At 45.3% G+C, this 12,669-nt stretch overlaps 1 protein-coding gene across 1 annotated transcript in view; it reads right to left on the bottom strand.

Annotated features, from left to right (window-relative positions):
* slc9a5 (solute carrier family 9 member A5) overlaps nucleotides 1-12,669 on the bottom strand; it is a 248,476-nt gene that overhangs the window by 127,003 nt on the left and 108,804 nt on the right. Inside the window, exon 3 of the mRNA XM_078211006.1 lies at nucleotides 10,962-11,125. Coding sequence (XP_078067132.1) covers nucleotides 10,962-11,125 — 164 coding nt within the window. The remainder of the gene's footprint in view (nucleotides 1-10,961; nucleotides 11,126-12,669) is intronic.

Here is a 12,669-nt window from a genome sequence, read left to right on the forward strand (position 1 = left end):
ATGATGGAATGATAAAAAGCAGAAATGCAGAACAGGTCTGAATTGAAGGAGCCCCAAGATCTCAGAGTTTTATTGGGCTGGGGAGGGTTACCGAGATAGGAAAGAGGCTATGCAAAAATTTGAAAACAGAACAATAATTTTTAAATGGAGACATTGAGACAATGTGGATCAGTGAGCAATGGGGGTGATGGGTGGATAGTACTTGGTGTGAGTTAAGGTTTGAGCAGAGCAGTAGTGATCAGAATACATTTATGGAAAGTACAAGGTTGGATGCTGACCAGGAGAGCCTAAGTGAACCCATTCTTTCCTCTTACTACACCAAGTGGCGCGCGAGACGAACGGGCCCGATTTTACCAAACCTTTGCACCCGGATCGCGGTAAAGTTGGGCGTCGGGCCTATACCGCGATCTGCACCTGATTCCGAGCAGATCGCGGCTTTACCAACACCCGATTCGGACGCAGGTCCGGTCCGGCCCATGCCCGAATCGGGCGGCCCGATGATTTAAATGCATTTGCATGCATTTAAGTCGACTTAATGAACCGCGCACCCAACTCTACCGCCAAATCCCACTTTACCGTCTTCTGGTCCGATGCGGATCCGCGCTCTAATCGACCTGCTGAATAAAAATCCGAAGTCGCCACTGCAGCCTCCGAAGAGCGGGGTCAGAGACTGCAACGGCTCTCTGACCCAGCTCCTCCTCTCGAGGGGGGGGGCGGTGTTTCCACTGCCACTCTGCGGCCGATCGGTGGGGAGGGAGGGGGCAGGGGGTTCCGCTGCCACTCTGCGGCCGATCGGTGGGGAGGGAGGGGGCAGGGGATTCCGCTGCCACTCTGCGGCCGATCTCCCCTCCCCACCGGAGGAACGAATGCCTCCTCTCTGGAGTGGCCGCATACTTCAAACACCACGACATTATTCACCGCAGCGGAACCCCCTGCGCCCCCCCCCCCCCCCCAAGAGGATGATACGTCACACCCCCTCTCCTCCCACCCCACCAGGGGATGATCGGTCACACCCCCCACCACCACCCCCACCCCAGAGGATGATACGTCACACCCCCTCTCCTCCGCCCACCTCCCCCAGATGGTCTGTGTCAGAGAGCCGCTCTCTCTGCTGTTTTCTTTCGTGCCCGGGCGCGCTGCTTCAGATTTTTTTTGAACTGCGTAGATTGGGCCGGAGCCGGCAAAACGCTTATGGACGCGCTGGAAAGAGGATTCCAGGCTCGGATCTATTTGACGCCCAAATTCGGCACTTAGACTCAAAATGGTAAAATCAGGCCCAAACAAAGCACCTGCTTCCATCTGTTTCTATTCATTTGTGGGATGTGAGCGTGACTGGCTGGGCCAACATTTATTGCCAATCCCTAATTGCCCATGAGTGGCTTGCTAGGACAATTCAGAGGCCATTTAGGAGTCAACCACATTATTGTTTCCATAGCTCATTTTTTTCCTGGAACAGGTCGCAGGCCTGTCGCCAGAGGCTGCAGTTTGAGGGGTGACATTTTGCATCAAGTATGGCTGGCCAGGAGACTCTCCTGCTCTTACCACCTGCTTTAGAAGTATTAGAAGGATTTTCAGGTTGACACTCAACCTATTGGCCACATTATGAATGCACCTTCCGTTACCATCAGAACCTGGAGTGGCACTCGAACCCAAAGCTTCTGGTTCAGAGGGAGGGAGGCTACCCATTGTGCCACATGATCTTCTCAGAGAACTATTAGTGTCGGTCAAAAGTTAAGAGCGCAAATTCGGATACAGTTTGCCTCAGGTTAATTATTCAGCCAGTTTGAGGTCAGACTCAAAATCAGTAGTTAAACTATATAGATATTCTGCTGCATTCAGCAGCCAGTCCAAACATCTAGTGAAATCCTATTGTGACAAGCAAAGTTCAAAGAGATTAAACTGAAAAGTACCAGCAACTAAAGAACAAAGAAAATTACAGCACAGGAACAGGCCCTTCGGCCCTCCAAGCCTGCACCGATCATACTGCCTGACTTAACTAAAACCCCCTACCCTTCCGGAGACCATATCGCTCTATTCCCATCCTATTCATGTACTTGTCAAGACGCCCCTTAAAAGTCACTACCGTATCCGCTTCCACTACCTCCCCTGGCAACGAGTTCCAGGCACTCACTACTCTCTGTGTAAAAAATCTGCCTCGTACATCTCCTTTAAACGTTGCCCTCGCACCTTAAACCTATGCCTCCTAGTAATTGACTCTTCCACCCTGGGAAATAGCTTCTGACTATCCATTCTGTCCATGCCTCTTATAATCTTGCAGACTTCTATCAGGTCGCCCCTCAACCTCCGTCACTCCAGTGAGAACCAACCAAGTTTCTCCAACCTCTCCTCATAGCTAATGCCCTCCATACCAGGCAACATCCTGGTAAATCTTTTCTGTACCCTCTCCATAGCCTCCACATCCTTCTGGTAGTGTGGCGACCAGAATTGAACACTATATTCCAAGTGCAGCCTAACTAAGGTTCTATAAAGCTGCAACATGACTTGTCAATTTTTAAACTCAATACCCTGGCCAATGAAGGCAAACATGCCGTATGCCTTCTTGACTACTTTCTCCACCTGCATTGCCACTTTCAGTGACCTGTGTACCTGTACACCCAGATCCCTTTGCCTATCAATACTCCTGAGGGTTCTGCCATTTACTGTATATTTCCTATCTATATTAGACCTTCCAAAATGCATTACCTCACATTTGTCCGGATGAAACTCCATCTGCCATCTCTCCACCCAAGTCTTCAACTGATCTATACCCTGCTGTATCCTCTGATTGTCCTCATCGCTTTCCGCAAATCCGCCAACCTTTGTGTCGTCCGCAAACTTACTAATCAATCCAGTTACATTTTCCTCCAAATCATTCATATTTATTACAAACAGCAAAGGTCCCAGCACTGATCCCTGAGGAACACCACTTGTCACAGCCCTCCATTCAGAAACGCACCCTTCCGCTACTACCCTCTGTCTTCTTTGACCGAGCCAGTTTTGTATCCACCTTGCCAGCTCACTTCTGATTCCATGCGACTTCACTTTCTGCACCAGTCTGCCATGAGGGACCTTGTCAAAGGCCTTACTGAAGTCCATATAGACAACATCCACTGCCCTATCCTCATTAATCATCTTCGTCACTTCCTCGAAAAACTCGATCAAGTTCGTGAGACATGACCTCTGCTTCACAAAACCATGTTGCCTCTCACTAATACATCCACTTATTTCCAAGTGGGAATAAATCCTGTCTTGAAGAATCCTCTCCAATAATTTCCCTACCACTGATGTAAGGCTCACCGGACCGTAATTACCTGGATTATTCTTGCTACCCTTCTTAAACAAAGGATCAACATCTGCTATTCTCCAGTCCTCTGGGACCTCCCCTGTAGCCAGTGAGGATACAAAGATTTCTCTCAAGGCCTCAACAATTTCCTCCCTTAACTGTAAAGTTAAGTGAGTTTATTATTTTGTCCACGTGTTTCAAAGAATTTTCCCTGAAGAAATCTATTCAGCATGGGTTCTACATTACTCAGAGTGTAACAAAAACCTTCTATCAGCTCAAAGTTTTAAAAGTCCCATGCTATGATAGTAATTACAGGTATTAGTTATACAGTATCTCAAAACCTCCTTCACTGGAGGAGGAAAGGAAAGGAAAGCTCATTCAGAATTCTCCCTGTGGTGATTGTCCCTTTAAGGGCAACACAGTGGAGTATGGGTCATCTGGTCTGGGTGACAAATAGGGACTCAGAGTAAGAAATCACCCTGCGGGAGAGAGGGAGGCCTTGGAGGTAAGGAGACTTGTAGGGAATTAGCTAATGACTGGATGTCATGCAGTTCTAGGAAGGCACCTCACATTGTGCAGCTGTTCACTCTGCCCATGGACAGCTTCTCAAGGTTGGGTGTCTCTTTTTGTAATTCAATCACTCCCACTGTGCCCCTAATTGCAGATCTTTCCTTTTGTTGTTCGCTCCGTGCGTCCCAGCATCCTTCCCCTGCCTCTGAACTTGCTTGAAAACTATTAAATTTGTTGCAGTTTCCAATTCTGATAGGTCACCCACCTACCCACAATGCATTGACCTGCCTCAGCCATCTACCCAACCTACCGCCTTGCCCATTTATTCACTGACCCAGCCATTCACTGACCCAGCCACTCACTGACCCAGCCATTCACTGACCCAGCCATTCACTGACCCAGCCACTCACTCACCCAGCCATTCACTGACCCAGCCATTCACTGACCCAGCCATTCACTGACCCAGCCACTCACTGACCCAGCCATTCACTGACCCAGCCACTCACTCACCCAGCCATTCACTGACCCAGCCATTCACTGACATCCATTCACTGACATTGAAAGATTTGAAATTTAAGCTTACTGTACAGTAGCTAGTGCCACAGAAAGGGGGCATGTCCTGACTGCCCCCCCCCTCCCCGCACCTTGTCCCCCCAATCTGTTCTGATGAGGTTCCTCCAGGGATAAGCGCCACCCAATCTGGGCTTAGAAGGTTCCAGAAGAAATGCAGAGCAGCACTGACTCAGGGGAACTGAGCAGCAACAATCTGCCAATCATTGCTGCTGATTGGAAAATCTGGACTATTAACTCTGTGTTTTTCTCTCCACAGAGGAGTATTTCCAACATTTTCTGTTTAGATTTCAGGTTTTCAACACCTGCAGTATTTTGCCTTTTGTCTGGGTGGCTTTGGTGCAGTCTGCAGTGACCCAGTTGTGTTGAAATGAATACTGCCACTCTTCCTGTAACTGGCATCACTGAGGCAGCAAAGCAGGAGGCAGAAATCTAAAATGGCAGGTCCAATGTACAAAGTCACATTCCTGAATAGTTATAATTGCGATTAGGACAGACTGATTGGCAATACCCGGAACAAATTTTACCTCAATATTTCCTTCCACTTTCCAGCAAGCACCTATCTTCACATATCAAGGTCCTTTTCGGGTAGACTGCATATTAACAAGCTTTGATAGGTCAGCAAACCATGACTGGAAAGAATGGTGCCCTGTTCATAAGTGACACTGGAGACAGTAATTTACAGTTGCTGTGAGCGGCACTGTTTTTTCAGGGAAATTAGTTGTGCCCATTTGTCCACCATGTCAAAATGGCCAGCTGCAGTAGAATGCAAAGTTTGGTGAGTAAATGGCACTGGCCCAAGGCCATGTGGTCATGGAGGGGGAATCTCTCTTTTGCTTTGGGCCGCATTTAAATTTTGCCCATGAAAGGTAGCTTGGCACCTACAGCAAGTAATCTGTCAGCTACCAAACAAAGCTAGCTGGCTGGTAGGGTCCGCTGAGGGAATGTTACATAAGAACATAAGAACTAGGAGCAGGACTAGGCCATCTGGCCCCTCGAGCCTGCTCTGCCATTCAATAAGGTCATGGTAGATTTTTTTTCGTGGACTCAGCTCCACTTACCCACCCGTTCACCATAACCCTTACTTCCTTTACTGTTCAAAAATCTATCTATCTTTACCTTAAAAACATTCAACGAGGTAGCCTCAACTGCTTCACTGGGCAGGGAATTCCACAGATTCACAACCCTTTGTGTGAAGAAGTTCCTCCTCAACTCAGTCCTAAATCTGCTCCCCCTTATTTTGAGGCCATGCCCCCTGGTTCCAGTTTCATCCGTCAGTTGAAACAACCTCCCTGCTTGTATCTTATCTATTCCCTTCATAATCTTAAATGTTTCTATAAGATCCCTCCTCATTCTTCTGAATTCCAATGAGTATAGCCCCAGTCTACTTAGTCTCTTCTCATAAGCCAACCCTCTCATCTCCGGAATCAACCTAGTGAATCTCCTCTACACTCCTTCTAGTGCCAGTATATCCTTTCTCAAGTAAGGGGACCAAAACTACACAGTATTCCAGGTTTGGCCTCACCAGTACCTTATACAGCTGCAACATAACCCCCCTGTTTTTAAACTCCATCCCTCTAGGAATTAAGAACAACATTCCCTTTGCTTTCTTAATTACCTGCTGCATCTGCAAACCAACTTTTTGTGATTCATGTTGATCCCAGGTTTGGGATGAGGGAGGCTACAACAGACAAGAAGCTGGTTGGAAGATAATGAAAGGTCAGACGTTAAATGCGACCTTTCCTTCCCATGTCTATAGATACTGCCTGACCTGTTGAGTATTCCAGTATTTTCTGTTCTAATTCTGATTTTCAGTGTCTGAAATGATTTGCTTTTTGTTCTTAGTATCTTGCTCTCTTCCATGCCCTTCAGTGGAATTATGAAAATCTTAAGTTCTTTAACATTTGATCAGGAGTTCCAGACTCACCTTATCTTCTCTTTCACTGTTATCAGCCTTGGTTCTAATAATTTGGGATTCTTGTTTAAGCGGGATACAAGTGGCTTTATTGTTAATGCAAAGCTGCAGTGGCTGTCCGTGAATGTTCCAGATTTCTGGAATGGTCCTTCTACTTCTGTAGTGTATTGAAAACAGTACATAACACTTCCCAAGTTCAATTATAAAAGAACAACATTGATAACTTCATAGAATCATAGAATTCCTACTGCTGCCTCACAGAGCCAGGGACCCGGGCTCGATTCCTGGCTTGGGTCACTGTCTGTGCGGAGTCTGCAAGTTCTCCCCGTGTCTGCGTGGGTTTCCTCTGGGTGTTCCAGTTTCCTCCCACAGTCCGAAAAATGTGCTGGTTAGATGCATTGGCCATGCTAAATTCTCCCTCAGTGTACCCGAACAGGTGCGAAATGTGGCAACTAGAGGATTTTCACAGTAACTTCATTGTAGTGTTAATGTAAGCCGACTTGTGACACTAATAAATAACCTTTCATATGCAGAAGGAGGCCTTCAGCCCATCGAGTCCACACTGACTCTCTGACAGAGCATCCTACCAAGACCCACCCCACCCTATGCTCATGACCCCAAGTATTTACTCCAATAATCTCCCTAACCTATACATCTTGGGACACTAAGGACCAATTTAGCATGGCCAATCCACCCAACCTGCATCTTTTTGGACTGTGGGAGGAAACCAGAGCACCCGGAGGAAACTCACGCAGAAACGGAGAAAACATGCAAACTCCACAGACAGTAACCCTAAAGCTGGAATTAAACCCACGTCCCTGGCATCAAGGCAGGAGTGCTAACCACTGTGCCGCCCTTTAAGCCAAACTTATTACATCTACAGAGAGTCCTAAGGCACTTCGCAATAAATTAACTTTGAATATGTAGTCACTGTTGTTGTGTTGGCTAACCTTACAACCAATCTGCTCATAGCAAGGTCCAACAACCAGCAAATGAGTAAATGATCTGATCATCCATGTTGGTGGTGTATCATTTATTGAGGTAAACTCTTGACCAGGACATTGGAATAACTTCCTGCACCTCTCTGAATATCATAAGACCTTATACATCCACCGATAGACAGTCTCAAATTAACGTCTGGAAGAAGTACCTCCAACAATGCAACATTCTTTCAGTAGTGCACTGAAGTATCAGCCCAAATCAAGGTCTCAAGTCCATCATGTGGTTTGAACCCATAACCTTTTGATTCAGAGTTAAAAGTGCTACCAACTTGCTGCTTTGGGCCCATTTTAAAGTGGTAACAAGAATTTGCATTGATATAGCACCATTTAACATATAAAATGCTCCAAAGTGCTTCACAGGAACATTGTCATCAAAAATCTGACAATGAGCCACGTAAGGACGTATTCGGACAAATCAGTGGTAGTTTTAAGGAGCCTTTTAAAGGAAGAAAGAGAAGCGGACGGCTTTAGGAGGGGGATTCTAGAGCTTAGGACCTAGGCAATTAAAGGCACAGCAACCAATAGTGGAACAATTAAAATCAGGGATGCCAACAAGCCAGAATTGGAGGAGGTAAGTGATCTCAAAGGGCTGTGGGAACTTATAGAGATATAGAGAGATGAGACCATGGACAGACTTGAGATTGGAATTATTAAGCCTAAAGGTGACAAAGGCTCAGATGATAGCTTTAACAGAAAATGAACAGAGAGGTGGGGTGAAATACAATGATGTTATGGAGGTAGAACTATGTGGTCTTGGTTTGGACTGAAAACGAAACTCACATCAAGGTCAAAATCAACACCACGATTACAAACGGTGTGATTCAGTTTTAGAAAGTTGCCAGGCAAAAGGGCGAAATTAGTAAGCTAGGGAACAGAGGTTTGTGGTGGTGAATGAAGACAATTGTTTCTCTTTTCCCAATAATTAGTTGGAGGAACTTTCAGGAACCTGACTGAAGGGATTAAAAGGAATTCCAGGGTAAGTGGACATGGAGTTGGGAGGTGACAACACATTCAAGGATTTTGGAGAGGAAAGGGAGGTTGGCGATGGGGCTATAATTTGCAAGGACAGAGAGTCCAAAGGTGTGGTTTTTTGAAGGTACATTTGAAGTGGACAGCACAGTACCTGAGGAGAGAAAAGCATCAATAATATCAAGTAACAGGGGGACCAGAAAGGGAAATTTGCTGGTCAGTGGTCTGGTAGCTATAGGGTATGGAGTAGGAGGTGGATCTCATGGATAAGGTGAGCTCAGAGAGGGCATGAGGAGAGGCAGGGACTCGTGAAAGATTCGACAAATGGTGGAAGGAATAAACCAGGTTTAATTTATTGGAAGGTCACCCAGGTTTCTTTCAAGATCACAATGTCAATACAGTCATCCACAGTGAGCACCTGGATGGCAAGGACCCTGTTCACCAAGTGAACAGATAATCTGGAAGGGTATAAGTAGAGGAGTCGTGAGAACTGATCATTTGGGCATAAGCAATGGGAGGGATGTATAGGAAGTGAAGAATATTGGTAAAGATTACCATCCAGGGAGGGATGGGAGCGAAAGTCATTGAGAAAGTAGGATTGAACAGTTGCGGTTACTGATATTATAAGGAGGCAGAGATAACTGCTTCAATGGGAGGATGCCAAGAGACATATGGAGCAAAGCTGTGGCCTTATCTAAGGTGGAATCAAAAGTGGAATGGTGACAGAGAAACGGGAAAGTCCAGGAGTACGGAAGGATTGGACGAGAGATTTGGGACAGCAGAGCACCTGAGAGTGGAGAAATGAAAGCAGGCATGATAATAAGAGAGGCAAAGAGAAAAGGGAAGAAAAAGGAGAAATAGAAGTGATGGGCTCAGGTCTAGTGTAGCAGCTAGTAACAGGGAAATGGAATATGTAGGGTTGATTACATAGCAAGGTATTATAACTGTCTCTCTTGTGGGTTATATTAAAGGTTGAGAATGTAAAGTTTTGTTTCAGTTTAAGGTGAATTAAGGTTGCTTACTTTTGATTTGGTTTATTATGCCTGTGTGTGTTTACAAATAATTCTTGAACTTCTAAGCAACTCAGAGGCTTCTTGAGGTAAGAAAGCTCTGAGGTTGCTACGGAGAAAATTGCAAAGTAAAGCTAAGCGCTAAAAGGAAGATTTGTGGGTATTGTTTTGCTTATAGAAAAGAGAAGCTGACCTGGAGGCTTCAGACATTGTGTTTAACTAGAAAACTCTGTCTGCATGTTTAGAGAGGAATAGAGGGAGTTTTAAAGAATTGGGTAGGGTCAAATCCGTAAAGAGAGGAGAAGTCCAGCTACAGAAGAGACACCAAGGGGGTGTCTATGGGTTGCTTTTACATGCTCCTGATGGACATGTTTTCCACAGAGGGCACATAAAATGGGAGGGGAGGGTACTAAAAACAAGGTCGGCACCCAGTCCAGCACCTTCCTAATCACTCCTGAGCTCACCTCCAGAGTACAAGAGGTGGGTGGGTGGCAAAATCAGCAGCCTGCCAACCATATTTAAATGAATACTTAAGGATCAATTAGGCTGGTTATTGAGCCAATATACTGCCCATGATATAAAACATTTCATTTGGGAAGCAGGAAGGGAACGGGAAGCCCAATTTATTTTACTTCAAATGCTGAAAGGGTGGGAAGGGAGGAGGAGTCACTCTTTGCTGATCGTGGGGCGACCTCCCCTTAGGTTCAGCCCCCCCCCCAAAACTCTCCTGCTCCAAGATTCTGGACTTACCTGCTCTGGGGATCCAAGTATTATGGTCCTTTCTTCTCAAGCAGTTCCAGTATTGGCACTGACACCTTCCTGGCACTGCCAGCCAATCCAGAAGGTGAGACTTCCAACCCACAGAAGTCCTATGGGGCCCTAAGGTGTCCATCCCGCTGTGCTGCATGGACACATACATGCACACACACACACCACACACACACACCTTGTATTATTCAGCCTGATGTGTGTCTTTTAGGCCATGGTGTGTGACCATCAATGATGCATATATTTGGATCAGGAGGCCATATTGGTGAGGAGACACCACAGACCTGAGCTGTGACCTGTGCAGCCCAATCCAGAGTAATGAAGGAATTGCCTTCCAGAGTATGAACATGCTTAAAGTCTATCAAAGTGAAAGCTACAGTGAAAAGATTAAACTGGACAGAATCTGCTGGATTGGGTTTAAGGTATATGCTTATTTTGTTTAGAGTCTTGTTTGCTCAATGTACCTATTTTGTCCTTATTGCTTGTGTTTGTTTTGTTCATATCTGTATCGTAACGATTCTTTTGGTGTTTCAATTTAATCTTGGAGTCACGTCACTCACTTCCTTGCCCTGGGTTCTTCCATGCATTATATTCTTTAAATGATTATGGTCTATCAAGTAAAACCCTAACAAGTGTACGCCTTGGTCAGTACTCACATCATTGGGAACATAACAAAAGTTTAGATAGATATGTCCTAGTATTAAACAAGAGGAGAGACAATAAGAGGGAGTCCATAATTACAGGCAGAGGTCCTGTGGAGGATTAAAATTCACTTAAGTAGTGTCGAGTCAGCTTGGAGCGTCGGGAAACTGATGTCCAGATTTGATGATAGGTGGGGACAGTATGTGGGTCCAGAAGCTATTTGGAAGTAACTCTAGTAGGTTTCTGTAGTTTACAATATGCAATATATAATTACGAAGTAAGCGTTTACTTACAACAGTTACGGCATCATTAAGGAGTGACTCGCCAAACACAATGATGAATAGAGTTTCGTTAACATGGACTTCCTCAAAGACAGCTATTACAGCCACTGGATCCACAGCAGATATCAAACTGCCAAAAAGCAGGAAATCAAGCAAACCTGCTTCCACTTTACGATCTGAAGAAAATGAGCGAGACATTAGAGAAAGTTACTTGCTTCACAAGATACTCTACTATAGCATCTCATCATTCAAATTGAACAAGAATCCTGAGTGAATACAAGTAGGGTTCAACAATTAAAGATTAATCTTGCAGACCCTGCTGCAAGAAGGAGGGATCTAAGGCTGTTTGGCTGCCATAAGAGAGGGTGGTTTGTTTTGCTGAAGTGGAAATGTGACAGTTGGGAGTTGGAAGATCATTTGATGAAATCTCCCAGAATCTGTCTAATCTTAAATATATTTTCCCTCCTAATTTTTCTATTACATAGAGTTCTGTTTTTGGTCATTAGCGAGGGGCAGGGAAAATTGGGAAATAGGATTTCGCCAGCAAGACGTGGGCGCAATATCCCCCCCTTCGTGTTTCAATTGAATTTCAACAAAAATATGCCACCTAAGAAAAGTGTCATACAGCTGTTTTTCAATCTTAGCCAGATTACGATTTTGGCTTGGCTGTAATACAAAGGAGGGCTGGAATGCTGCATCTGTCTGTTCCCTTGCCTCTGCAGCATGGTCCAGTTTCTAAGCCAGTGCACTGTACCAAACATGATTCCCCATTAGTAATAGCACCTGATTCTGGCCAAAGCACCAATATCAGTGCGAGCAATGCACGGAGGAGGCAATCATTTAAACTGTGCATTAGAAATAGAAAGAGCTTTAAAAGTCTTTAAGGGTTAATTTCATTTGTTCACATGGGTAAAATATTCTTTTGACAAAATAGACCATGTAAGAATTGCTTAGCCTGAATGATTTATGACAGGGTCATGTTATTATGCACACTTACTACATCAAAGTCACCTCTCAGTTGAGCATAATTCAATCCCAGCACCTGCTGCTCCTGCAGGAAACCCATCCAATGTTTGCAACCAACAAACATGCCGTTTGGGTTGAAGACAAAATTGAACTGAATTAAATCAGCCAGCAGTCACGTCAATGCACGACAATGTTAAACTTCTTAAAAATTCATTTACAGGATGAGGGCACCGCTGTCTGGGCCAGCATTTCTTGCCCAGCCCTAATTTTCCTTTAAGAGGAGGTGGTGAGCAGCCTTCTTGAACCGCTGCAATCCCGGAGGTGTAGGTACACCTGCAGTGCAGTTAGAGAAGAATTTTGGCCCAATGACAATGAAGGAACGGTAATATATTTGCAAGTCAGGATGGTGAATGACTTAGAGGGAACTTTTAAGTGGTGGTGTTCCCATGTGTCTGCCGGCCTTGTCCTTCTAAACAGTAGCGGTCATGAGTTTGGAAGGTGCTGCCAAAGGAGCCTTGGTGCATCTTGTAGATGGTACACACAACTGCCACTGTTTGTTGTTGGTGGAGGAGTGAATGCTTCTGTAAGGGGATCAATCAATCTTGCTGTTATGTCCTGGATGGTGTCAAGCTTCTTAAAACTATGTGCCTTATAGATAGTGGATGGGCTTTGGAGGGGTCAGGAGGTGAGTGAATCACTGCAGATTTCTAGCCTCTGACCGGCTCCTGTAGCCACAGTATTTATATGGCTAGTC

The sequence above is a fragment of the Mustelus asterias genome, chromosome 4 (genome assembly GCF_964213995.1).
Source record: "Mustelus asterias chromosome 4, sMusAst1.hap1.1, whole genome shotgun sequence".
Classification (NCBI taxonomy): Eukaryota; Metazoa; Chordata; class Chondrichthyes; order Carcharhiniformes; family Triakidae; genus Mustelus; species Mustelus asterias.